The sequence below is a fragment of the Neovison vison genome, chromosome 8 (genome assembly GCF_020171115.1).
Source record: "Neovison vison isolate M4711 chromosome 8, ASM_NN_V1, whole genome shotgun sequence".
Classification (NCBI taxonomy): Eukaryota; Metazoa; Chordata; class Mammalia; order Carnivora; family Mustelidae; genus Neogale; species Neogale vison.
Genome location: NC_058098.1, coordinates 53625605 through 53653570, shown reverse-complemented (window position 1 = coordinate 53653570; position 27966 = coordinate 53625605). Strand labels below are relative to the sequence as shown.

Sequence of the window (27966 nt, the reverse complement as noted above, 5' to 3'; positions counted from 1 at the left end):
CTGGGGAGAGTCCGGCCACCCCAAAATTTGCCTGTTTTTTGGCCATGAATGAATTTGCATCTTTGACCCCTATGGGGTCCTTGGGGAACCAAGTAAACAGAGACCCCCAGAACTCCCCAGAGGAGGTTCCCGTAGTTGCTTCAAAGCCTCGACACAGCCTGGGCATTCTCCATGTCTCCTACCATGTCAGGTAAGTCCATGCCTCTTTAGCCTACTAGGAGTTTGAAGTTGGGCTTTGAGTTGTGGTGGTGATCCGAGGTAGGTGGGTCTCTGCTGGCTTTTTTCACTAATGAGGGTGATATGTGGAGGCTCTGGGCTCCCTCCTTAGTGGATCAGGGTGGAGAGAATGGAGGGAAAGGGCTGCCAGTAGTAAATGAGGAGCAGTGGCAAACGGTCCTTCTCTTGCCCATGGGAAGTCCTGGAAGCTATGCTAGTGAGGCAGCTGTGCTCTGCCTTGTGCCCCTTAATCCCTTCCTGTTGTGTCCTCTTTGTATACAGCTGTGCCATGGGGATGGAGAGGGCTTGGGGTAGCCCAGAGTGTAGTGAAGCCTGGCGAAGGAATGCGTGGTCAGCTGAAGGAATAAACCATGTCCTGTATATTTTATCTCCCACACTGCCAGAGAGCTGGCATTCAGAGCAGCTCCTGGACAGGGGCTTTACATAGATGATATTTCTTGGTCGCTACCTGCCAGTGTCTGCAGAGAGGGACGCTGAGCCCCAACCATATTTAGGAACCTGTCCAGAGACAGCTAGGATCAGTGCTTGGGGGACAAGGGTCTGGTCCCTTCTGGAGCCTCACACTCTCTTCCCTTTAAAGCCACCAAGCTGGGCCCTGGTGGGACTTCACATCTTGCCGGCAGCGGTGGGACAGGCAGATCCTTAAAGATGTCTCCTTGTACGTCGAGAGCGGGCAGATCCTGTGCATCTTAGGGAGCTCAGGTAAGCTTGGGAAAGAGTTCTTTAAATTTACATCCTCAATGAGCATTCAGAAAAGGCTTTCGCTTGCTTTGAACATTAAGGAAATAAGTTTAAGTTGTGGCAAGAGAGTTAGAAGTTTGATATTAGAATGAAACCAAGTGACATGTCTTCCTGAATGGAATCTGGAACTAATGTGAAGCCTTTAGAGAGATCCTTGGAAAAGAATAAAATCCTGCCTAACATGTCAGATAATTCCTATTTCAGTATAGAAAGTACTCAGCATGGTGCCTGGCACGTAGGGTGCTAATAAACACAATTCCCCTGATCTCTACCCTGCCAAGAGGTAGGATAAGGAATTAAGCAAGCCACAAGGTTGCATGCCCATTTAGTTCTGTATTCATTATTTAAAAAAAATTATGATGTATTTCCAATAAGCAAGAATAGGAAATAATATCAAGAATGTTTATATAACAATACCTGGTTTTATCAAATCTTTTTTTTTTTTAAAGATTTTATTTATTTATTTGAGAGAGAGACAGTGAGAGAGAGCATGAACGAGGAGAAGGTCAGAGAGAGAAGCAGACTCCCCATGGAGCTGGGAGCCTGATGTGGGACTCGATCCCGGGACTCCAGGATCACGCCCTGAGCCGAAGGCAGTCGTCCAACCAACTGAGCCACCCAGGCGTCCCTTTATCAAATCTTTAAAAAATTTTTTTTTTAATTTTTTTTTTATTATTATTATTTTTTTTTTAATTTTTTTTTTAAATTTTTTTTATTTGAGGGCTCCTGGGTGGCTCAGTGGGTTAAGCCGCTGCCTTCGGCTCAGGTCATGATCTCAGGGTCCTGGGACTGAGTCCCGCATCGGGCTCTCTGCTCAGCAGGGAGCCTACTTCCCTCTCTCTCTCTCTGCCTGCCTCTCTGCCTACTTGTGATTTCTCTCTGTCAAATAAATAAATAAAATCTTAAAAAAAAATTTTTTTTTAATTTGAATTCAACTTAGGGGCACCTGGGTGGCTCAGTTGGTTAAGTGTCTGACCAGCTCAGGTCATGATCCCAGGGTCTTGGGATGGAGTCCTGAATCCGGCTTTCTGCTCAGTGGAGAGCCTGCTTCTCCCTCTGCCCCTCATCCTGCTTGTGCTCTCTCACTCTTACTCTCAAATAAAAAATCTTTAAAAAAAAATATACATTCAACTTAGTTAAAATACCGTGTAAGGCTTTGTCAGATCTTAACATTACACCATAATTGCTTCAGATCCTTTTGGTTTTTGTTTGTTTTTTATTTATTTATTTTTCAGATCCTTTTTGTTTTTAAGGAACTAAATATTATAGACTCTACAAGGCCATCTGTGTGCCCATTTCCCATCTTCTCCTCTTTCCTGGGATATCTACACTTGAGACTGAATTACAGTTTGTCTTTGTGTCACTGCATCAGCCAGTTATTGTCCTAGGAGGGTCTAGCCTCCAGAGAGGAAGCCCTTTGTGTCAGAGGGCAGTGCCCCATAGGCGTCACAGCTGTGAATCCTCAGCACCTGGAGGATGGGTGCATTGAGTCTGATGAGAGGCTCTGTGTGGACACCACTGGGTCCACTGCTGTAAGTTATCCTGCACAATTTAAGGATGAAAGATTCTTACAAATTGGCTTCAGAGGTGCTTTCTGATTGAGTTCTTGCTTGCACTGATATTGTTGACATTTACTAGCATTACCCACTTGCATTATTCTCTTGACTATCAGTGGGTAACACAAGTCTGTGACAAAAGTCAAGCATGGACAGCCTCGTTTGACCTGGAGAGTTAAATCCATAGCCTTTCCCCTGCTATAGCAGGTGAAAACTGGTTGACAGTAGTAACATTAAGATTAAATGAGAAGGAATTTTTTTTTTTTTAAAAGATTTTATTTATTTATTTGACAGAGAGAGATCACAAGTAGGCAGAGAGGCAGGCAGAGAGAGAGAGGAGGAAGCAGGCTCCCCGCTGAGCAGAGAGCCTGATGCGGGACTCGATCCCAGGACCCCGAGATCATGACCCAAGCCGAAGGCAGCAGCTTAACCCACTGAGCCACCCAGGAGCCCCGAGAAGGAATTCTTTGACTAAAACTGTTATACTCTGCTGAGATTTTCTGTTCCTATTTCTAGTTTTTCTTTCTTTCTTTCTTTTTTTTTTTCAATTTTTATTGGGGGTGGGAGAAGGGCAGAGGGAGAGAATCTCAAGCAGACTTCCTGCTGAGCTTGGAGCCCAACATGGCCCTCAGTCTCAATGACCCCGAGATCGTGATTTGAGCCAAAACCACAAGTTGGACATTTAACTGACTGAGCCACCCAGGTGCCCCCAAACCATTTCTAATATATATATGTTCCATAATATCCAGGGCCATTCTAATTTTCCTTTAAGAAGGAGAAAAGCTGAGTTACTCCTGTGATTTGTTTGTTGCCTTCTGTAGGATTAGGATGGTATTATTGCATACAACAAAGAATGAACTCACTTTCTCAGAATGGTGTCCCACAAGCCAGTGTCATGCTTCATGCACATCTTAGGACAATGGGTTAGAGGCCTTGATCTGGGAGCTCTTGGGCTGGATTCTGATGATGCCTAATCATGGCTTTATGACAACATCTATCATTTTGGATACTGACCATGGATTCATAGTAGACTGTAAGTTCCCCCGGTGGTGGGGGAGCTTTGTCTTTGTTTTTTTGTTGTTTTTGTTTTTTTTCCCTGGTGTAGTCTCAACAGCTAGAACAAGGCTGGCCACATAGAAGGTACTTGGTAAATATTTGTTGAATCACTGAGTGAACAAATCAATTCTATGAATTACTATTAGTGTTTCACAAAATGATGATTTCATTGGTGTCCTACCTAATACAAGACTATTTCTGAAATCTTTATCAGTGAGGTAAAAGACTTAGGTACCTGACAAAATGGTGCAAGGCAAGTCTGCCTAGGGTCACCCAACACTCCAGGGGAGGGTAACTATATTTAACTCAATATTTACTATCAGTTGGGACCTAGACTCTGGGCTGCTTTCTCCCTTGCAGAGGACTATTTAGTTAGAATTTCTGTCCTTTCAGGGAAGATAACCCCAAAGGTCATGGTTTTATTACCCTTCAGGGCATTAACCTTTTGTTTTCTTTTTTCTTTTTTTATTGTGGTAGAATACACATCAAACTTACCACTTAACTATTTTTAAGTGTACAGGTCTGTGGTGTTAAATACATTCACGTTGTTGTGCAACCCTCTCCACCATCTATCCCCTTAGCTCTTCATCTTGTAAAATTGAAGCTCTACATTCATTAAGCAATAAGTCCCCTTTCTTCTTGCCTCACCATTATACTTTCTGTCTCTATGATTTTGACTACTGTCTCATATAAGTGGAATCATATTGTATGTCTTTTTGTGCCTGGCTTATTTCACTTACCATAATGACCTCAGGGTTCATCCATGTTGTAGTCTATGTCAGAATTTTCCTTCCCTTTTAAAGCAGAATGAATAGATATTCCATTGATATATGTACCATACTTGCTTATCTGTTCTCCATTAATGGACACCTAAGTTGCTTCCACATTTTACCTATTGTGAATAATGAAATGAAGATGGGTGGACAAATACCTGTTTGAAAGCTTGTTTTCAGTTCTTTAGTGGATATACCAAGAAGTGGAATTGCTGGGTCATATAGTAATTCTGTTTTTAAATTTTTGAGGAACCTCTATACTGTTTTTCACAGTGGCTGTACCATGTTGTATTCCCATCAACAGTGCATAAGAATTCCAATTTCTCTGCATCCTTGCCAACACTTATTTTCCAGTTTTTTGATAGTAGCCATCCTAAAGGGTGCAAGGTAGTATCTCATGCAGTTTTGTCTTCTTTTTTTAGATTTTATTTATTTTTGAGGGAGAATGCGCATGCATGAGAGGGGCAAGCAAAGGGCAGACTCCCCACTGAGCTGGAAGCCCAATACAGGGATCCATCCCAGGATCCTGGAATCATGAACTGAGCTGAATGCAGACACCTAACAGACTGAGACACCCAGGTGCCTTCATTCCAGTTTTAATTTGCAGTTCCCTAAAGCTTACGTGCTTATTGGCTATTCATATATCTTCTTTGGAGACATGTCTGTTTAAGTTCTTCACCCAATCTTGAATTGGGTTAATTGGGGTTTTTTTGGTTGTTGCTGAGTTTTGGAAGCACTCCATACATTCAGATATTAATCTGATATTAATACCAGATAAGTGATTTGCAAGTATTTCCACCAGCATCCTGTGTGTTGTCTTTTTATACTGGGGACAGTGTCCCTTTTCTTTTTTATAAGTTTATTTATTTAAGTAATCTCTATACCCAGTGTGGAGTTCAAATTCATGACCCCAAGATCAAGAGTCACACACTTCTCTAACCAAGCCAGCCAGGCATCCTTGGGGATAGTGTCTTTTGAGGCACAAAAATTTAAAACTTCCATGAAGCCCAGTTTGTCTATTTTTCTTTCATTACCTGTACCTTTTCATGTGATACTCTAGGGCATTAACTATTTGCATGTCTAACTTTGCATCATATTTTTGATGGTTTATTTTCCATCGATTATACATGTTAGTTTCTTGTATCCTTTTTCTCCTTGTATTCTTTTTTTGAATGAGCTTTTTCACTCTGCTGGTCCTTTCATTAACGAGTTAATAAATAGTTGAAATATCTTCCAAAAAGAGACCTTTTTTTTTTAAGGTTTTATTTATTGTAGAGAGCGAGAGAGTGTGCACAGTGGGGAGAGGATCAGAGGGAGAGAGACAAGAAGATTGTGTGTGGAGCACAAGCCCAACACACAGCTTGATTTCACAACCCTGAGGTCACGACCTGAGCCAAAAATCAAGAGTGGATACTTGACTGACTGACCCACCTAGGCACCCCAAGCCATCCATGTCTATGTCAAAAGTATCCCAGAAATAAGTGGCTTAAAACAATAAAAATCATTATTACCTCTCAGGATTTCTATGAGTCAGAAATTTGGAAGTGACATTGTTGGATAGTTCTATCTGGGGTATCTCTTGAGGTAGTAGTGAGAAGTCTGCTGGGCTATAGTCATCTGAAGGCTTGAGCAGGGCTGGAGAATCTACCTCCAAGGTGTCTCCCTTGCATGCTGGCTGGCAAGTTGGGGCTCTGTTGCTCAGTGAGAATGTGTCACATGAGAAGACCAGAAGGCCTAAGAAAGAACCCTGAGTGTCACCCAGAGGATGCTGGGAAGAAGCAGCCAGACCAGAGGGATAAAACCAAGAGGATGAAGTAGCATCAAAGCCAGAGGACAGAGTTTTACAGAGAAAGGCAAGCAATGGTATAAATGCTTTTGAGAGGTCAGCACACAGGAAGGTGCCCACCAGATGTGGCAACAAGGAAGCAACCTTGATGACCTCAGCCAGGTCAGTTTTGATGTTGTGAGGGGATCCAGGCTCCAGGACATTTGGACCTTTCGTCAGAGTGGAGATTGGATCCTAGAAAGGGAAGGCAAGGAAGATTCTATTCAGAACCAGATACAAGGCCTAGGATCATGACTGGGAAGTTTCAGAACATGTTTTGAAAGACAGCTCGAATGATACCACATTTCATTTCTTTACAGTCCCCCTCCTCTCTTCCCACCCTGTTGAAGATGCTGGAGCTAACCCTGAGCTTGGTCAGCCATGGGTTAGTTAAGAAAACCACTGCATAGGAGCTTGGCTTCATCTTTGTATCCCTCATGGCAAGAGGCAGTTTCTTTATAATATTTGAACAAAAGATCTTCTCTTAGTTTTGCACAAGTCATCATATCCTTGGTAGAATTCTCTTGCTATCTTTTCAGACAGTTCAGAACCTTCTGCCTATTTCCTCTGTTAATTTAACTTTTTAGTAGCCTGCCAATGCTGGTTCCTGTCTCCATTGACTCTCTGGGCTCATGTAGGTTTGTATCCACTGTGAACAGAAGGGACTGGCTGGTACCTTGTCCTAATGGTATCATCTAATTTCTAACCCAAGAAAAACCAAACCAGGGGAAAGAAACTGCCTTTATTTTCTTTTTCAACTCAAAACAGCTGTAAAAACCCATAAACAGGCAAAGTTCCTCCAGTCCTGACTGAGATGAAAGAAATGGCTTGTCCCTCTCTGACTCAGGAGACAAGCCAGAAAGGCTCATTGGTACCATGAGAGTTTGACCCAGGGGGTTAGGAGAGAGCAAGTTGGTGCTAGACCAACTGAGTGTCTGGGGACAGCCCAGCAATGCCTCATGGAGGGAGTCCTCTCTGGCCTTATTTTCTTGTCTCACAGGCTCAGGGAAAACAACGCTGCTGGATGCCATGTCCGGGAGGTTGCGGCGCACAGGGACCTTCCTCGGGGAGGTGTTTGTTAACGGCCAGCCATTGTGCAGGGAGCAGTTCCAGGACTGCTTCTCCTATGTCCAGCAGGTGGGTGCTTTCTGGGGACCCCACCACAGCCACCCACAGCCCGGTCTCAGCCTGGTCTCAGCCATGCTGACGCCTCCTGCCTTCCTCTCTCACAGAGTGACACACTGCTGAGCAACCTGACCGTGAGGGAGACTCTACGCTATGCGGCGCTGCTGGCTGTGCGCCATGGCTCCCCGGGGTTTTTCCAGAGAAAGGTGGGTAGCCTTGGGCCTCCTGCGGCCCTCTTAGGGTATCAGCCTATGGGGCTTCACACCCCTGCTTCCGTCTACTTGCCCATTTCTCCCCTTCAGTCTTCATCCCTTTAGTCTAGACCTGTGTTGTCCAGTATGGCAGCCACTGGTCACCTGTGGCTTTGAGCGCTTGACACGTGGCCAGGCCTAACTGAGATGTGCTATGAATGGGAAGTACACACAGAATTTTAGAAACTTAGTCTGAAAAAAGAGAATTTGAAATATCTTATTAATTTTTAAAAGTTGGGGTAAATTGGAAGGGGAGGTGAATCATGAGAGACTATGGACTCTGAAAAACAACCTGAGGGGTTTGAAGTGGCGGGGGGCTGGGAGGTTGGGGTACCAGGTGGTACCTAGAGGGCACGGATTGCATGGAGCACTGGGTGTGGTGAAAAAATAATGAATACTGTTTTTTCTGAAAATAAATAAATTAATTTAATAATAATTTTAAAAAAGATTGAAATAAAATAAATAAATAGATAAATTTGCATTTAATTACATCCCTAATTAAAATTGCATTTGCTACATCTCATAAAAAAATATTGGTTAACAAGTTTGAAATGGTGTATTTTGGCTGCACCAGGTTAAATATATTAAAATTGATTTCACTTGTTTCTTTCTAAAATGTGGCTACTAAAATAGTTAAATTCTGTGTGTGGCTTATATTTCTATTAGATGGTGCTGTTTTAGGAGCTCTGTTTTTGAATAATAATGGTTGTTTTCCTCACTGTACTTTGCCCTATTGAGATTTTTCTCAACTTTCTTTGAGGCCTTTTGAATGTGTCTCATCCAAACTAGATTAAGTTAACAAAGGAAGTAACTATTGACTTGTCTCCTCTTCTGACATTTCAATCTATTGCTTTAAATGTATCTAATTTGGCAGTAGTCATAGGTAAGCCTGTGGGGACCTTACCTGGAATTGTTGCCTCATTTCTGTCTGAACTGGAAACAGGGAACTAAGGATACAGAGATGTGCCACTTCCAAAGCAGGTATAGTTCCCTGGGGAACCCTCAGAGTCACGGGGGGAGACTAGCAACATCAGCCTCAGAGGCTTCAGCGAAGCCACAGTGGTGAGGCTCCACGTGGGCACACAAATTATATCTGCGGTTCAGGCTCCAGGGCTGGCCTTTTTTAATGCCATTGAGGCTCCAAGGAAGTCTTCCATATCAGTTGAGGGTACACCATTTTTATCAGGCATTGCAGCGTCTGTCACTAGGGACTTGCTCAATCTGTCCTTGGCACTGGACTTTGAGACGGCTTGGAGAGTGAAATTAGGTCTAAGCTGTGTCCCAAGTACCAGAAGATTTGTTTGATATAATGCCCAGGTGGGTAAAGGGCATTTTTTTGTTTGAGAGTCCTAAACAGTGCTGAAGGATAGCTTTTATTCCAGAGGAGTAAAAGGAGCAAGGAGTGTGGCCCTCAAGAAGGACCATCAGCCTCACAGGGATGCCTAGCTCTCGTTCCTTCCTGGAGGTTACCGTAGAGTGCTCAGAAGGCATTGCAAGGCTCTTACCATTCAACTGGGTTATACAGGCATACATCAGAGATACTACAGGTTCGGTTCCAGACCACTGCAACAAAGCAAATATCAAAATAGAGTCCAACGAGTTTTTTGGTTTCCCAGTGCGTATAAGTTACATTTACACTAATACTCCAGTCTGTGAGGTGTACAGTAGCATTATGTCTAAAAGAAACCCAATATACTTTAAAAATTTTTTTCTTTAAAGATTTTTATTTATTTGACAGAGATCACAGATAGAGCGGCAGGCAGAGAGAGAGGGAGAAGCAGGCTCCCTGCTGAGTAGAAAACCCGATGCGGGGCTTGATCCCAGGACCCTGAGATCATGACCTGAGCTGAAGGCAGATGCTTAACCCACTGAGCCACCCAGGTGACCCCAAACCCAATATACTTACCTTAATTTAAAAATACTTTACTGACACAGACATGAAGTGGGCAAATGTTATTGAAAAAATGGGGTGAGTAGACTTGTTTAGTACAGGGTTGGTACAAACCATCAGTTTGTAGAGAATGCGTTATCTGTGAATGCAGTAAAGTGCAATGAAACAAGGTGTGTGTGTACTCTGAACTCTCCTAGTTGGCTGGCATCAGTCAGGCTTTGCTCACACATAGTATTTCACCGTATCCTGGCATCAACCCTATGTGGGAGGCATATCTCCTGAAATACGAGATTAAGATCAGACGGTTGGGAAGGGCAGAGCTGGAATGCGAACCCAGGCCCTCTAGCTCCCATCATGTCTTCCTGAGCTCCGGGATCTCCTGAACCCCATTGTGATGAGAGGAAATGGAGGTTGTCTTCAGCACAGGCATGTTCACAGTAGCCCTGACTGTGAGTGATAGAGGAGTCCATCTGCAGACTTTCTGCTTGCTTTAGTATTTCTGTCTCTAAAAGGGGCAGGAGAAGATCCTATTTGTATTTGGGTGGCAGGAATGCCATCAAAAACAGATGCTTCTGAGTTGGTGATCCACTTATATCACATATCCCACAGAGAGAATGAATCTAAGAATGCCACTGAGCTCTTCTCCAGAAAATGCTCATGCTCACATAAATATTCAGAAAATTCATGGATGCCTTGAAATCGATTGATGGCAAAAAACTTTCCCCCTGTGGGTGCCTGGGTGGCTCAGTCAGTTAAGCATCTGCCTTCAGCTCAGGTTGTGATTTCAGGGTCCTGGGATCCAGCCCCACATCGAGCTCCCTGCTGAGCAGGGACCCTGCTTCTCCCTTTCCCTCTGCCGCTCCCTTGCTTGTGCTCTTTCTCTCAAATCTTAAAAAAAAAAAAAAAAAAAAAATCCCTCCAGTAAATGTTCCTCTGGCACTGGCAGTCCCTAAAATTCCTGCGAAAGTTCTCTCTGCTGGAAAGTACTTTCTGAGCAAATCTAGTCCATAGGGTATAAAATCCTGATAAAGTAATTTAGTGAGAAGGAAGTGGTGGTGATAATACAGGACAGAGCACAGCTGATCTCTCCTCTGAGGAACCTGAACATAAAGCTGTGCTTGACATGGGCAGGCTGTGTCTGCTGGACTGTTGGCTAATCCTTGAGCTTCGTGGACCACTTGAGAGAACACAGACAGGTCTCTCAGCCCCAGCTCTGCCACTTGCTAATAGTTTGACCTCGGGCAAAATAGTTTGACCTCGGGCAAGTTATGCACCTCTCTGAGGATCTGTCTTCTCCTCTATAATAAATAGATAATAATGTGTCTCTCTTGGAGTTGATATGAGGAATGAGTCAGTTTTATCTGAGAACATACAGCGTAGAGGTTGATGATCCCAATGCATCCCAATGATCCCAAGGGTTCCTTTTAAGACACTGTACATTCCATCCCCAGTAGTTTTGCAACGTTTGCTAAACACGGGAAAGGCTTTGGGTCCTGTGAAACAGGTTAAATACATGTCCATCCCTTCCGAGCCGGGAGGGGCAAGCTTTACTCCTTTCTTGGAGTTGCAGAGCAGATGAAAGGGATGCTCAGGAATCTGCCCTGGCTGGTGAGCACCTCAACCTGGCTATGCCAAGCAAAACTCAATTCCAGAATCCTTCAATTCTGATGGCAAAAGGAGGACCTTCTTTTTTCCAGAATAAATCATACTGGTTTATTTATGCATTTTAACCTCGTTATTCCTTTAGGTTTATTTCAGATGTGTTCCTTCTTTTGGTCAAACCTTTCCTCCATGCTGCTGATCCCCACGGGAACTTTGTCCCACAAATCATCCCCTCTTTTACTCCAGCCTATTTGTTGTTATTTTTTAATGCAGTGTTTTGTTTCTTTTTTCATTATAAAAGTAACACAATCTCATTAGAGGTATATGCGAATCAAACTCACTACCATATATATAAGTATTTTCAGTCTGTTTCTAGCTGCTTTCCCCAGGGCCCTATGCAGATAGGGGTAATCAGCAAGGCAGGGCCAGAAGTAGAGATTTTTGAAAGGGTCTCTGGAGATGGGCTAAGCTGAGGAAGGAAAGAAGGAGGGGAAGGGAAAGCCCAACTTCCTTGATTAGAAAGTCAGTCAAGAACTTTTCTAGTTGTTATTGTTGTGGGGGAGTTGAGGAGGACTAAGGAGATGGTTTCAGGGTGCGGCAGAGTCCAAGATAAATAGAGCGAGGAGAACTGTGGGACAGGATATTAAGTGTGGATGCAGGTGATAAACTGGGTCCCCTGGAAAATTTTTAAAGAGAGTCAAATAAATATTCGCATTATTTTTAATTACTTTTGGTAGCTTGATTATATTTGATGCAAAATCACACCGAGATTGGACCACACAGGACTCTAGGACTTATTTGGGTTACATAAGGTAGCCAAGGTTCGTTCAAACCAAATCAGGACTTTTTTTTTTTTAACACATATAAAACAATAAAATTTCAGGGGCGCCTGGGTGGCTCAGTGGGTTAAAGCCTCTGCCTTCGGCTCAGGTCATGATCCGGGGGCCCTGGGATCGAGCCCCGCATTAGGCTCTCTACTCAGCAGGGAGCCTGCTTCCCCTTCTCTCTCTCTGCCTGCCTCTGCCTACTTGTGATCTCTGTCAAATAAATAAAATCTTAAAAAAAAAACACAATAAAATTTCAAAAACCAAACATTAAAAAAAACTGCATTGTACCTATGCCTTTAGGGGATTTTTCTGTATGCTGGACTTAATGCAGCATCTGAAAATATGAGTCCAGTGACCTCTCCTTGTTTCCTGGTGAATTTCCCTGAAACGAATATAGTTTTTGCTGCTCTAGAGACTTTTGAAAAACAGTTATATTAATTTATTTTAACCTGACATATGTACTATATTATGACTTAGAGCAAATTGGATTTTATCATAGTAGGCATGTTTTCCCTAGGATGTGGTGAGTCTGAAAGTGGCCCGAGCACTCAAGAGAAGTATGTTGCCTCTCCCATGCCATCAGAACTCCATGAATTGGAGCAATAGCCCAGCAATGACCAGCCTTCCTGGACTTGTGTCTCCTGCAGGTGGACGCAGTTATGGTGGAGCTGAGTCTGAGCCATGTGGCAGATCGACTGATTGGCAGCTGCAACCTTGGGGGGATTTCCAATGGCGAGCGGCGCCGGGTCTCCATTGCAGCCCAGCTCCTCCAGGATCCCAGTAAGTGGGACCCAGAACTGCTACTAGCTGCTGCCTGGGCGTCTTCCATGGGTCTGCAGACATTTTCAGTCCTTTTTTTACAGTCTCCATTTGGAAAGGGGTTTGTGTGGAACAGACATCACTGAGGTTCTTTAGACTGGGGATCCAGTTTCTTTGGAAATACTACATAGTTCTTTTTAATTTAATTTTTTTCAGTCTTCCAAAATTCATTGTTTATGCATCACACCCAGTGCTCCATGCAATGTGTGCCTTTCATAATACTCACCACCAGGCTCACCTCCCCACCCCCCTTTCCAAAACCCTCAGTTTGTTTCTCAGAGTTCACAGTGTCTCATGGTTTGTCTCCCCCTCCGACTTCTCTCAACTCACTTCTCTCCATCTCCCGATGTCTTCCATATTATTCCTTATGCTCTGCAAGTAAGTGAAACCATATGATAATTGACTCTCTCTGCCTAACTTATTTCACGCAGCATAACCTTTTCTAGTCCTATCCATGCTGATACAAAAGCTGGGTATTCATCCTTTCTGATGGAGGCATAATACTCGATATTGCATATGGACCATATCTTCTTTATCCATTTGTCCGTTGAAGGGCCTCCTGGTTCTTTCCACAGTTTGGCAACTGTGGCCATTGCTGCTATGAACATTGGGGTACAGATGGCCCTTCTTTTCACTACATTTGTACCTTTGGGGTAAATACCCAGCGGTGCAATTGCAGGGTAATAGGGTAGCTCTATTTTTAGTTTCTTAGGGGATCTCCACACTGTTTTCCAAAGTGGCTATACCAACTTGCATTCCCATCAACAGTGTGAGAGGGTTCCCCTTTCTTCACATCCTCTCCAACACTTGTTATTTACTGTCTTGTTAATTTTGGCCATTCTAACTGGTGATAATCTCAATTTGAATCTCCCTGATGGCTAATGATTTTATTTTTTTTTAAAGATTTTATTTATTTATTTGACAGAGATCACAAGCAGGCAGAGAGGCAGGCAGAGAGAGAGAGAAGGAAGCAGGCTCCTGGCTGAGCAGAGAGCCCGACGCGGGGCTCAATCCCAGAACCCTGGGATCATGACCCGAGCCGAAGGCAGCGGTTCAATCCACTGAGCCACCCAGGCGCCCCTAATGATTTGATTTTGATTTGAATCTCCCTGATGGCTAATGATGATGAGCATTTTTTCATGTGTCTGTTAGCTATTTGTATGTCTTCATTGGAGAAGTGTCTGTTCATATCTTCTGCCCATTTTTTTTTTAAAGATTTTATTTACTTATTTGACAGATATCACAAGTAGGCAGAGAACCAGGCAGAGAGAGGGGGGAAACAGGCTCCCTGCTGAGCAGAGAGCCCAATGTGGGGCTCGATCCCAGGACTGTATAAGGACCAGAGCTGAAGGCAGAGGCCCAACCCACTGAGCCACCCAGGCGCCCCTCTTCTGCCCATTTTTTGACAGGATTATCTGTTTTGTTTGTGTTGAGTATGAGGAGTTCTTTATAGATCTTGGATATCAGCCCTTTGTCTGTAGTGTCATTTGTGAATATTTTCTCCTTTACTACAAAGCTGTGATCACCAAGACAGCATGGTACTGGCACAAAAACAGACACATAGATGGGTGGAACAGAACAGAGAGCCAAGATACAGACCCTCAACCTTGCAGTCAAATAATCTTCGACAAAGCAGGAAAAAATACACAGTGGAAAAAAGACAGTCTCTTCAATAAATGGTGCTGGGAAAATTGGACAGCTATGTGTTGAAGAATGAAACTCGATCATTCTCTTACACCATACACAAAGATAAATTTGAAATGGATAAAAGACCTCAATGTGAGGCAGGAATCTATCCAAATCCTAGAAGAGAACATAGGTAATAACCTCTTTGACATCAACCACAGCAGCCTCTTTCAAGACATGTCTCCAAAGGCAAAGGAAACAAAAGTGAAAAAGAACTTTTGGGACTTCATCAAGATCAAAAACTTCTGCACAGCAAAGGAAACAGTCAACAAAACAAAGAGGCAACCCACGGAATGGAAATACTACATAGTTCTTGATGTTATTCTATCCAAGTACAAAATAGCTCTTGGACTTAGAAGCACTGCATCTGTGTTTTAATGTTCAGTTAGGGTCTTCCATGAGCACAGGACTCTGGCCCGTCCATTGTTATTAGAGTAGCAGCACTGGTGGGGGTGGTGGCTACAGAAAGTCAATGAGTTTTGGTGTGCCTAAAAGAACATATGAAATGGCAGGAATTAAAGCAGGACTTTCAATGATACACAAAAAAGTGTGTATTTTGGAGGGAGGAGCTATCAAGATGGGATTGCCAGTCACCTGCCTTTCCTGCTGGGTTTGGTCATTCTCCTCATTACTGGGGAACTCTCAGCTCTTATAAGCACTTGGAAGAGGACATGCTGCACCTGGATACTCCACAGGGGCCCACTAAGACTGCCTGCTCTTCAGATGGTGGTTAGTCACTAGAAGGCAAAGAAGAGAGACTTCTTTTTTTTTTTTTTAAAGATTTTATTTATTTATTTGACAAACAGAGGTCACAAGTAGGCAGAGAGGCAGCCAGAGAGAGGAAAGGAGGAAGCAGGCTCCCTGCTGAGCAGAGAGCTTGATGTAGGGCTCGATCCCAGGACCCTGAGATCATGACCTGAGCCGAAGGCACAGGCTTTAACCCACTGAGTCACCCAGGCGCCCCAAGAGAGACATTCTTAAGAGCCCTTCTCACTTTCTGGGTAGATAGCTGCAGTTAAACCTTCTAAAGAATTTAATGCCTATCCCAGCTCAGACTTTGTTATATCAGGCAGTTTTTTGTTGTACAAAGACCCTGTCAATGTTCGAAAGTGCTTCACATGAAGTGAGGTTATGTTTTTTTTTTTTTTTTAAAGATTTTCTTCATGTATTAAAGAGAGATGCAGCAAGAGGAGGAACACAAGCAGGGGGAGTGGGAGAGGGAGAAGCAGGCTTCCTGCCAAGCAGGCAGCCCGATGTGGGACTAGATCTCAGGACCCTGGGAACCATGACCCAAGCTGAAGGCAGAGGCTTAATGACTGAGTCACCCAGGTGCCCTGAGGTTATGTCTTTTTAACCAGCCTCCTCTTAGCTAGCCTTTTGAAAACAACTTGGTGTCCACTCTTCAGCCCTTGTTCTTTGTCATGGTCCTCTGGACAGAGCCCAAACAATCCATAGTACATTTGAGAGGCCTGATCTTGTTGCTGCCGTGTACCCTTTAATGATTAAGGCCAAGATGTGCTCTGGAGCTGAGAGGTGGGTTCTCTGAAGTAAGGTTCCCTCATTTGGACTCGGGCTGAAAGCCATTTACATGTAGGTACTTCTCACGGTGCACTGTATGGATAGCTTAAGATGGGATGGGGTAAGATGCCTCAGTAATTCAAAATTCTGAGTTTAGAGTCCAGAGCCCAGTCTCATCAGTGACTCAGAAACCTGACCCTTCCTTGCCTGCAGAGTTCATGCTGTTTGATGAGCCTACCACAGGCCTGGACTGCATGACAGCAAATCAAATCGTCGTCCTCCTGGCAGAGCTGGCTCACAGGGACCGCATTGTGATTGTCACCATCCATCAGCCACGCTCTGAGCTCTTCCAGGTGAGGGTGACTCTTGTTCCTGCTTAACTCATCAAGGGTGGGTAGATGTACGTGTTGAGCTGGGGATCGTGAGGTAGAGATTAGTACTCATCAACCAGGGCCCTTGGGGCCAATAGCTCCTGATATGGGAAGGGCACCTACCATGCACCAAATATTTTCTCTGCACTAGTTCTTTGGTCCACACAACAATCCTATGGCGTGGGTATCAGTACTGCCACTTTACAGAAAAGAGGGAGACTTAGAAATGATGCGAAATCGAATCAAGGGTCTGAGGTCAAACAAATATCTGGTCCAAGGTCACTCACTCAGAAGCATGGCTGGCCCTCAAACCTAGGACCACTGGCCAGGTCCAGGAGTTCATCTGGGCCCAGGCCAGAGGCAGCACGATACACACTGGCAACGCGGATTTAAAAAAATAGGAACATGCTTTGTGTGTCTCCAGTGGGCACAGTAAGAATCCTGATGCATGGCTGAGATCAATAGGGACTGACTGCTTGGAAATTTATTCTCCAGAAGGATATGGTGACCTGATATACACTAATGCCATCGATTTTCCCACCAGCTCTTTGATAAAATCGCCATTCTGAGCTACGGAGAGCTGGTTTTCTGTGGGACACCAGCAGAAATGCTTGATTTCTTCAGTGGTTGCAGTTACCCTTGTCCCGAACATTCAAACCCTTTTGACTTTTATAGTAAGTTTTTTCCCCCACATTTCCCATGATGAATGATCATTCAATTTTGTCATCTCAGATTTCTGCCTAGATGTCAACAGCACTAGTGGATTTTATTCTTGCTTTTGTTTTGGTAATTTCACTCTTTAAGGAGTTAACTTGGCTAGATCAGATAACTTGCCATAGATGACCTATCAGAATGAGGTGGGGGCCTCTCTTAAATCGCTGCATGTCTGCTTTGTCAGAGAAGATTCAGCGCAGCTTCTAAATTCTCCCAGACAGCCCCAGTTGAATCCTCAAGGCCTAGCTGATAGGTTTAAAATATTCTGATTTTACAGATGGGCATGATCACCAGGTATTATTCTGATGGGATGAGGTACTAGCTAGTACTCCTGAATCAGTGATAAAACATACATTATGAGCCATTGTGCATATATATGCATTTAAAAACACATGGGTCATTTCTTTTGGGGAAAAAAAAAATTAGTGGACCTGACATCAGTGGATACCCAAAGCAAAGAACGGGAAATAGAAACCTACAAGAGAGTTCAAATGATTGAATCTGTCTACAAAGAATCAGCAATTTATCGCAAAACCTTGGAAAATATTGAAAGAACAAAACACCTGAAAACATTACCAATGGTTCCTTTCAAAACCAAAGATTCTCCTGGAGCTCTCTCTAAACTGGATGTTCTCTTGAGGTAAGAACTTCACCCCATTTTAGGTGGTTAGACATCCACCAATAAGAGAAAGAGAATTAAAGCGAGGTTGTTTGGCTTTCAGGAGGGTGACAAGGAACTTAATGAGAAATAAGCTGGCGGTGATGATGCGTCTTGTTCAGAATCTGATCATGGGTTTGTTCCTCATCTTCTACCTTCTGCGGGTGCCGAGCGATGTGCTGAAGGGCGCTGTCCAGGACCGCGTGGGGCTCCTGTACCAGTTAGTGGGTGCCACCCCATACACAGGCATGCTGAACGCTGTCAATCTGTGTGAGTGCCCATGCCCAGGAGGTGCCCCCCTGGGGGCAGGGAGGGCACTTCCCCTCTTCCTGATGATCTCTCCTCTCCAGCTGGCATCTTGCAAGACTCCACTATTATAAGGGTATTTCACTGAGCTAACCTTGGCTCTCTCCAGATTCTCCCCCTGGGGAAGGATTAAGTACGGAGTTACTAACATCATAGTGTGAATTAGTTCACCAAGTAGATCTCGCTGAGGGTCTAAGGATCCAGAGAAACGAGAAGTTAGAAGCTGCTGATGGGGCAGGGTTCAAGAAGGGTTTTTTAAAAGATCATTCCTGGTATTCCTATCTTTGCCATTAGGATGTACAGGCCCTGGAGGCCCAGATACCTGTCAACTTGGCATTATTCTATTCTTTTTGGAGCTGATTTTAGCACAGCTAGCACTTAATTTTCAAACTCAGTGAGAATCCAGCAGCACTGCCTAATTGCCTGATGTTCTGTGCCAAGACCCTGCACAAAAAGAGGACAAACTACCTCACGTCATTCATGACCCTTATGCACATATATTCTTGAATTTGTGACAACCCTCCATTGACTTTAGAGAGAAAGAAAGAAATTTTGACAGCTTATGCAACCATACTGTAATTCAGGTAGAGCAGAGTTCTGTGGTGGGAAGTACTTAAAGTTCTATCAACAGCAGTCCCCACTTTCCAAGACTAGGAAGTCCCAGCTGGTCCCCACCACCCAGCCCTGACGCCTCAAGTTCAGTTTGGGCTAGCCCTCTTTTCCTTAGTTGTGTCGTGACTGGCTATTCTGAAACCTGCCTTCTGTTTCCAGTTCCTGTGCTGCGAGCTGTCAGCGACCAGGAGAGCCAAGATGGCTTGTACCAGAAGTGGCAGATGCTGCTGGCCTATGTGCTGCATGCGCTCCCCTTCAGTGTCCTTGCCACCATGATATTCAGCAGTGTATGCTACTGGTAAGGGGGTGTTCAGAGGTGTTCAGTCCTCCTGGGTCAGGCCTCCTGGCAAGTTCCACATGGCCACTGGGACTGATGAAGGAGGAGCTCCAGGGTGAAGAACTCCCTCTTCTGGAGCCCTGGAGGTCTGTCTTTGGCCATCAATGACCAGTACAGTGTCCTTTGCTTCAAGACAAATAAAAGAACCCGGCTGGAGTCACATGGGACCCGAGAGCAGAACCACAGGACTACATGGTGCCAGGGACTGGCATGTCCCACATCCTCTGCAGGGCCTGGGCAGAGAAAACTGCCCTGAAGTCTTTGGGATCCAGGTGTAGGGGCAACAACTAGCTGCTGCATTTTGATGAAGCATGGCTCCTGTCAGCCGGAGCGGCAACTCTGCCTGAGGTTCCACCAACCCACCTGCGACATTAGAGTTGGGCTGGTGTGAGCGGGCTTGAGCGACAGGAGAGGGGCTATGGGAAGAGGCACTGGGAAACCATGAAGTATCCCTGATGCTCTTAGGTTGTGAGTGATGGCTTATAGACAATGCTGCTATTTGTTTCTTAGAGCTTTTAAAAAATAGAAGTCCAAAAATGGGTAGTTATTTGTAGGATTTGTCATCCTAGGGAGAAGTATCTTCCCTAATTCCCATGGCTTCCCCTTAAGACGGGGTTAGTACCTGGTATTCTGTGCCTCTAGTAGAGTAATGGTACCTAGCTTGTTGTCCCAAGAGAACTTCAGGCGGTTCTTGAGATACTGTCTTAGAGCCATGGGATTCATAAGCAGGTGCTCCTAACATAGCCAGTGTATAGACCCATGATATGTGAGATGAAAAATTACTATGAACTAAGTGGTACATAACTTAAAGACAAACCAGCACCTAATAAGTTTGAGCTTCCAGATGAAGAGTGGGAGGGTCTTGGTGCAGGTGATTAGAAATTGGCATCATTCTGGCAAGTGCTAACTTGCTCTAAGTTAGCAGGAGGCTGGGCTTTTCACTGAGGATGATGGCAAGGACCACAGGGCCTTCCTGCTGGCCCTGATGAAGCCTCCTTGTTCTTTGACACTTGGGAGCATGTTGAATTTCTAATCTATGATGTAAAGCACAGACCTGTCTAGTTCAGGCTGCATGATCCATGGATTTAAAAATCCAGCAGATTTTTAAAAATCCAGTTATTTTTGAGTAAATCAAGGTTGCTGAAAATTTAAGACCTTCCTAATTTAGACTCTTGCCACTCAGTGTGGCCCATGGACCAGCATCAGCCGTACTTTGGAGCTTGACTAACATGCAGAATCGCCAGTCCAGCTACTGAATTGGGTTCCATGTGTAAAAGGATGCCCCAGGTGGTTCCTATGCACTTTAGAATTTGTGAAGCACGAAAAACTGTGCATGAGAAAGAAAGTATTTTTAAGATGTGAGAAAACAGGGGACCCGGGGTGACTCAGTGGTTAAAGCTTCTGCCTTCGGCTCAGGTCATGATCCCAGGGTCCTGGGATTGAGTCCCCATTGGGCTCTCTGCTCAGCGGGGAGCCTACTTCCCTCTCTCTCTCTGCCTGCCTCTCTGCCTATTTGTGAGCTGTGAAATAAATAAATAAAATCTTAGAAAAAAAAAAGATTTGAGAAAACGGCAGTTTTAAACTAGGTTCAGTGTAAGCATACAGGTCATGACTATTTTTGATAAAAAGTCAGGCATAAAAAGTCAGTCATTTCCAGTAGCAGCACAGCTGTTACTGTAGCAAATACTTCAATTAAATGACAGAAATAATTGTTGAATGCCTACTAAGTGCTAGGCACCATATTATGTACAACAGAAGACTCCATAAAGAGGAGTGAACAGATGGTGCTACAATGAGAAAAAATTAGGGATCTGGGGGTCAGGTGAAGAAGAGTGGATCTGATTAGTATAGCAATATGCCTTGTTCAGCACACCTTCAGGGAGAGAATTTAAGTTAAAGAACAGGGCTTTCAAGGTGTGGGCACTGCTAAGGCAAAGAATAGTAGGGGGTGGGGGCAGTAAGGACCTGAGGCAGCTTGGGATTTGGGGAAATAGGAGGCTGGAGGCACACCATGATCAGAGAGAGCACTTTTAGAATCTGAAATCTTGGGAAAATGGAATAATTCTGAGTAAAATTTAAGTCCAAGATTTGGTGAGTGATGAAGCTTAGGTGGATGGGGCCACTGGAACAGATCAGGATACCTAATTAGGAAGTGTTGATGTTGATGGCTAATTAGGAAGGTTAAAAAGACCTTGAGGATAATGACAGTGGACGGGAATGCAAACACTGACCCTGGTCCAGATACCATAAGATCATCAAAGGTGAGAGAATGTCATAAAAGCCACAAAGGATTGCACTGAGAAAGAGAACAGTACAAGCAAATTTCATGATTTGTATGAGAGGAAAGATAGATGGCCTTGGAGCGTGGTCAGGAGGCATGCATATGAGACATGCCAACTCCTTTTCCTTACTCTACAGATGGAAGAGAGAGCAGCCATAACTAATGGTTGTTGAGGACATACTATTATCTAGGAAGTGTATTTAGTGAAAGGAGTTTAAGAGTTAAGGGGCATGGATGTAGGAAAGTCTGTTTACAAGAAAATGAAGATCAAATCAATGGAAGGGGCTGGTAGGATACAAGATGAGAATGGAATGGAACAGACCTGGTAGAGCTAATTCACCAGATGATGGCGGCAGTGAAGGGTTTTCACACTGGCAGCAACCCCACATAACTGGGATGGAGGAGCAGAGAAGTAGGCTGAGTGAGCCCTTAACACTGGGAGAGTAGGCTAGCTAGGACAGGAGCAGTGCCAGCATAGGCAGAATGTGGTTATTTTTGGAGAAGCCTGGGGAGTTCAACCACTCTATTAATTGCTCCAGTTGTGATCACTGTTCAAGCATTAATATATATTTTTAAAGATTTTATTTACTTATTTGATAGAGCCAGAGAGCACAAGCCAGGTCGGGATGAGGGGGAATGGCAGAAGAAGAGGGAGAAGCAAGGTCCCCACAAGCAGGGAGTCTGAAGCGGGACTCGATCCCAGGACGCAAGGACCGTGACCTAAGCTGAAGGCAACTTTTAACCAACTAAGCTACCAAGGTGCAAGACGTGTTAGTATTTTCCTCTGAGAACTGAAGAAGCTGTGAAAGGGAAAAGGTGGTACATGAAGCTGGAGAAAACAGAAACAACGGTAGTGCTACTAAATGGTCTCCAAGCTTGGCTCTGTTCCAAAAAGACCTCTCAGAGGGAAGTGTGGCTTACCCCACAAACTCTTCCCACCAACTAACCACCATGGACTTATTCATGAAAGGCACGTGTGGTGTTTTTCTTAAATAATCCTTGGAGAGGAAACTAAAGACCCTATGTTTTTCCAGGACTCTGGGCTTATATCCCGAGGTTGCCAGATTTGGATATTTCTCTGCTGCTCTCTTGGCCCCCCATTTAATTGGTGAATTTCTAACTCTTGTGCTACTTGGTATGGTCCAAAACCCAAATGTGGTCAACAGCATAGTGGCTCTGCTCTGCATTGCTGGGATACTTGTGGGCTCTGGATTAGTAAGGTAAGATACAACAATTCAGAGGATTTTCATTGATGATTTGTGATTAATGATCACTCGATAACAAATTAAGAGGAAAGCTATGTGACACGGGCTAAAGGTATCACGTTATGGTCTGGGGAGTGCTTGCTTATCATTATTTAGACCTTGATCTATTTACCATTTATTCAGTAAAATGTCTTCACACTGAGAATCAGGAAATGACAATTTAGGTGTGTTATTCATATGATTCACATGTCGTAACAGGAGGAAGAAAACCAATCCATTCTCTGGAAAAACTCACAGCCTCTTACTATAAGCAAATTGCATGCATTTAATTCATTTCCGCCCTGGCACTGTCTCTGTTCTGGTTCTCAATTCCCCTGTTTCTTTTAGGAAGTAAAAACAGTCAGATAAGAGCTTGCATGATAAAAGATCAAGAAAGTATCAGGACTAGAAGGACACAAATGTTAACAAATGTTAATAGTAATTATCTCTGGGTAATAATTTAATTTTTTCTTCATATTTTTCTTTGTTTTGTGAATTTCTATAAAAAAGCACTTTATAAGCAAGAGAAAAAAAAATATATACACACACATATATTTTAAAAAAGCAGGGGAGCCTGGGTGGCTCAGTGGGTTAAGCCTCTGCCTTCAGCTCAGGTCATGATCCCAGGGTCCTGGGATCGAGCCCCACATCGGGCTCCCTGCTCTGTGGGGAGCCTGCTTCTCCCTCTCCTACTGTTCTGCCCGCTTGTGTTCTCTTGCTCTGTCAAATAAATAAATAAAATCTCTAAAAAAAAATTAAAAAGCAGCAGAAAGGATGGAAAATTTTAGAAGGGTGACAGTGGTCCCAGGTGAGTGATGTGAGCAGCGGTGGTTCCCTGAGGAAATGTGAAGGTGGCTGGTTCTTTAATTTAAAAAAGCTCCAGAGCATCTACAGATAAAATTATATTTATATGTTTAATTATTTCACACTCAGAACAATTCATGTTTGGGTAAGAAAACTCAGGTTGGACTTGACTTTGCTCCACTCAAGCCACTGTGAAGACTCCCAGGCTGCATGTGGCTCCCTGGAGAGAGGACTAACCCAGGAGTCAGAGACTTCCTTTGCCTTGTATCTGCCACATGACCGCGGGCAAGTCCCTTTTCTATCTAAATTAGTTTCCTCATTTATAAAATGGCGCTCGTGATCTGGTCCCTTCTGCCACAAGGGAAACATGAGAAGCAAATGAGATAATCAGAAGCACTTCATAAGCTGTAGTGAGTTATAGAAAGGTGAAATATCACAAAGCAAAGTGAGCTGGTTTTGATTAGTCCAGGAGGACCTTGTATATGACACCATTATTGCACTGTATTTGTGTTGCTTAAATGATTGTTAGCCTCTATAAAAAATGCACAAATCAAATCAAGCCAGCAAGGTACAGATCCAACGTTGGGCAGGATCATCTCTTGAATATTTTTCTTTTTTTTTCCTACTAAATATATATTTTTTTTTATTTGACAGAGAGAGAGAGAGAGAGATCACAAGTAGGCAGAGAGGCAGGCAGAGAGAGAGGAAGCCGACTCCCCGCCAAGCAGAGAGCCCAGTGCAGGGCTCAATCCCAGGACCCTGAGATCATGACCTGAGTCAAAGGCAGAGGCTTAACCCACTGAGCCACCCAGGCACCCCATCTCTTGAATATTGCAATCATTACTTGTTCCAGTCAGTCTGGCACTATTTTGTGTATTTGGTTTGTAGAAAAAGGAAATTTATTGTTCTGAAAAGGCAGGCAGTAGCCAGCATTACCAAAGTCTCCTTTTTTTTTTTGCAAAATCTCAACATCTGGGCTTCACCTGGATTCTGCTCCTGTCACTGAATTGAAGCTCTGCTCTTCAGGGGCCAGCCCCATTGACCTCCTCATCATAAAGTTCACATTCTTCCCTCAAGTCATTGCCTTTCATGACTGCGTGCCTGCAACATTTGCATTTTTGGCTGCCTCCTCCTCTAAACACAAACAGAAATAGCTTTGTTCTTTCTACATACAAAATAATGCAGGTTCTTTGGGGGGAAAACTGTACACAATATGGTAGTGTATGAGGAAGAAAGTTAAAGTTACTGAAGTCTCACAAACTTAAATTTTGTTGTGTATCTTGCTAGACTCTTATATAATCTTTAATGAAAATGAGATTGTACTATTGTGAAGGAGTTAAGTATGCATTTAATGATATAATGTAGACAGTCCCATGTCAATAAATTTACATCTTCAGTTCATTCCTCTCTGAAATAATCCAAGGATTTCCGTGATTTAGCCTGATTGTCGTCCTGTGTCTTTAACGAACCTGTGTGTGTCCCTTTGCCACCCGCACGAAACCTGCCTGCTGTTCCCTTGGATAGATCAGCTCTCTGAAAGCCTGCCATTTCTGTTGCAGCCTTCCTTTCCAAGGACGGCAGACTCGAGGCCAGCAGCTATGCCTCATTCATCATTATAGTTCTTCTTAGTGGCTGGCTCAAGGCTTTGAACCAAGTAGGTTTGCAGAAAATATCTACTGAATTGAGTGAATGAATGACTACACTCTTCCCCCGGATGGCCCTCGCACTAGAATAATCCCCAGTTTGTTGGGGTTTTTCATTGCTGTCTCGCCACAAATGCATGTGAGGCCTTTACCTGTAGTATTCCACCCTGTGGGGTGCACTGCAAGATGAAGGTGTGTGGTTCCTGCTTAAGGGGGTAACCTTCTGGCCAGCTGGGCAGCCACACTCTCATGGGCATCATCCTTTGTCATCTAATCCTTGAGCTGCTGCCGTCACCTGCTCCCTTTTGCTTTCCTGCTTTTCTTTATCTGCCCTTCTAATGATCCCTCTACTTGCTGGTGCCACACTGATTTTCCTAAAACACTGCTTTTATGGTCTTTCAATATCAACCCACTGCAAGGGTTCAAAACAGCAGGTTCCTGGCTGGCATTCCAAACTCAGCTTCAGGTCCTCTGTTCCAGCCCTTCTGACCTATTCACTCCTATACGCAGTCCTTGACATGCCTGTGCTCATACCGTCCTTCCTTCCTAGAATGTCCTTCCCCTTCTTTCCTTCCTACCCAGGTTCCTACCTGTCCTTTCCAGTTAGCAGCCTCTCAATGGGCTGACTGAATTTTGTGCATTAGAATATTGCCAATAACTGAAAGTCGTGGGGTTTGGGGGGGTCACCTAGGAATAGGTAAAAACCATAAATATTAAGTACAACAATGTCATTGACATGTGCTGGATTATTATACTTGGTACAAATTGTTTACCACTATGTATTTTTATAGTCTTAAGGATATATATTCTATATCTCCGATTACACTGTGAGTTCTCTAGGGGTAGGACACTTCTTTTGACTTCCTCAAACACTTAGAACTAGTGCCTCACAAATAGAATTTAATACACATTTGTTGACTGATATAAGTTACATAGTGGACAGAGGAGGCCATAAGTTCAGCAAAAAGACTGAAGAGGGGACAGAGTTCATTTTTACAATGGACATCTGCTTGCTCTCTCCATCCTCTCCCCTTGTATCATGGTTAATTCTCACTTCACACACTAGATCCATCAAATCTGTTTAATCACAAATACCCTCTAAAGTGATGAGTTAGGTGTGTGTTTTATGTTTATATCAATGATGCTTATAAAAAAAAATTAGACACCAATCCATCATCGGGGGAGTGTGAAAGTAAGATTTCTACTATAATGGACCACTGAGCTATAATTAAAAGTGATGAAGTGCTATGCTTACTGACTTCGAAGGCTGCCTGATGCATATGTTTGGTTGAAAAAAAGCAGGTTAGAAAAGAGCATGAAGAGTGTGATTCCACTTACGTAAAATTTTATAATACATGTTACACATATCACCAAAATATTAACCACAGTTATTTCTGGGCAGTGGTTTATCTTTGTACTTCTCAGAATTGTTTTTCACAGTGAGCACAATTTTCATGAGAGATAAAAACTATCTTCAAAATAGGAAACATAAAATGAGGGTTGAGGGTTGCCTTTCTTTTCATCTAATAGGACTGTTATCACAGCCTACTGAATTTCAGCTTGCTCTCTTTTTTTTCTTCAGAAACACAGAAGAAATGTCCATTCCTTTTAAAATCTTCAGTTATTTTACATTCCAAAAATACTGCTCTGAGATTCTTATAGTCAATGAGTTCTATGGACAGAATTTCACTTGTGGTAAGTACTCTATTTTGGAATATTATTTTTTTTACATAGTACTCTGAGGAAGTGATTCCTTGGGGGAAATGTATTTTTTAAATATGTTATATTTTATAATAGATTTAAAACATTGTTTTGAAATAAAAGTCTAACAGTTCTTCTGAGTAAAAGGCAAGTTAGTCACCTGTCAAAGGCCATCAGCTTAAGGCCACTCTGATTTTCTCAGAAAACTGTAGACCTGGGGCGCCTGGCTGGTTCAGTTGGAAGAGCATGTGACTCTTGATCTTGGTGTTGAGTTTGAGCTCCACGTTGGGGGTAGAAATTACTTAAGTAAAATCTTTTAAGAAAAATGACAGGCCTAAGTACACTGAGGTATACTCTGGGTGGAATCAGGTTTTTTTGTTTGTTTGTTTTTAAAGATTTTATTTACTTGAGAGAGAGTCTGTGCGCACGTGAGTGGCAGGGGGGCAGAAGGAGAGAACCTAGAGCAGACTTTGCACTGAACACAGAGCCCTACACGGTGCTGAATCCCATGATTGTGAGATCAAGACCTGAGCTGAAACCAAGAGTCAGATGCTTAACTGACTGAGCCACCACCCAGGCACCCCTAGAATCAGTTTTTATACCGACTGAACAGAACAGGTTGAAGCAGGTAGCAGTGGCTTCTTGTTCCCTAAAAATGTATGTAGAGTATAGCTGAGTAAAGCCATTTTTGGCAAAAGTCTGTTCCCCTATCCCATTAGAGGCAGTGGGAGCATAACAAGGTCCTTCTGGCCATGAAAATCCCAGGCCACTCCCTGAAGGCAACTAAAGAATTGGCATAATTTAGTAATTGTTTTAAACATTTTTAGGTGGTAACAGCAGTAACCTTAGGATATTCAGTACTAGATGATCATAAAAGTGATCATGATCTTTATCAATACTATGGTAATGAGTTTATACCCCAAATGGAAACAAACCCATTTCTATCTTCAAATGAAGCCAGGGCCCAGAACACTCACTATTGCTTCATCTAAAAATGAATTCCAGGGTCTCTTAAATGTCCTATATCGTCCATGATGAAGTGTACTTATTGGGTAGTTGGTAAATACTTGTTGATGAAAGTACCTGGGAAGCATCACATCTGACACTGTCCATATTTTCTCTGCAGGCAGCTCAAATGGTTCTGTGACAACTAATCCAATGTGTGTCTTCACTCAAGGAATTACATTTATTGAGAGAATCTGTCCGGGTGCAACATCCAGATTCACAACAAACTTTCTGGCTCTGTATGCCTTTATCCCAGTTCTTGTCATCCTAGGAATAGTTGTTTTTAAAATAAGGGATCATCTCATTAGCAGATAGTAAAGAACATGGCTGTGAAAACGACCTTAAGCCCCAGACGTGCAGGACTACTTTGAATGTCTGAAAAA

General features: G+C 43.5%; 2 protein-coding genes across 4 annotated transcripts in view; one reads left to right on the top strand and one right to left on the bottom strand.

Annotated features, from left to right (window-relative positions):
- The first annotated feature begins 44 nt into the window (after nt 1-44).
- ABCG5 (ATP binding cassette subfamily G member 5) lies at nt 45-27898 on the top strand. Its single transcript, XM_044263613.1, has 13 exons — nt 45-190; nt 818-939; nt 7189-7325; nt 7421-7519; nt 12532-12664; nt 16121-16260; nt 16823-16952; nt 17419-17632; nt 17715-17920; nt 18728-18866; nt 22221-22406; nt 26460-26572; nt 27705-27898. The coding sequence occupies exons 1-13, from the start codon at nt 45-47 to the stop codon at nt 27896-27898; spliced, it is 1959 nt and encodes a 652-aa protein (XP_044119548.1).
- Nucleotides 5649-27966, bottom strand: part of DYNC2LI1 (dynein cytoplasmic 2 light intermediate chain 1) — a 69364-nt gene continuing 47046 nt past the window's right edge. The window contains exons 13-14 of one of the 3 annotated variants that reach the window (XM_044263614.1): nt 9070-9127; nt 5649-6383 (exon numbers count right to left, since the gene is read on the bottom strand). In XM_044263614.1, the coding sequence (XP_044119549.1) occupies nt 6313-6383; nt 9070-9127 (129 nt within the window). In that variant the 3' untranslated portion in view covers nt 5649-6312. Of the gene's footprint in view, nt 6384-9069; nt 9128-15676; nt 16320-27834; nt 27851-27966 lie in introns of those variants that run through there. The other 2 variants (XM_044263616.1, XM_044263617.1) reach the window with 2 other exon arrangements.

Bases quoted from the DNA above. Each gene is read 5' to 3' on its own strand.
- ABCG5 (XM_044263613.1), top strand. From the start codon at position 45: ATGAATGAATTTGCATCTTTGACCCCTATGGGGTCCTTGGGGAACCAA. The intron at 191-817 runs GTAAGTCCATGC...TTCCCTTTAAAG, and splicing joins CATGTCTCCTACCATGTCAG to CCACCAAGCTGGGCCCTGGT. The intron at 7,520-12,531 runs GTGGGTAGCCTT...TGTCTCCTGCAG, and splicing joins CGGGGTTTTTCCAGAGAAAG to GTGGACGCAGTTATGGTGGA.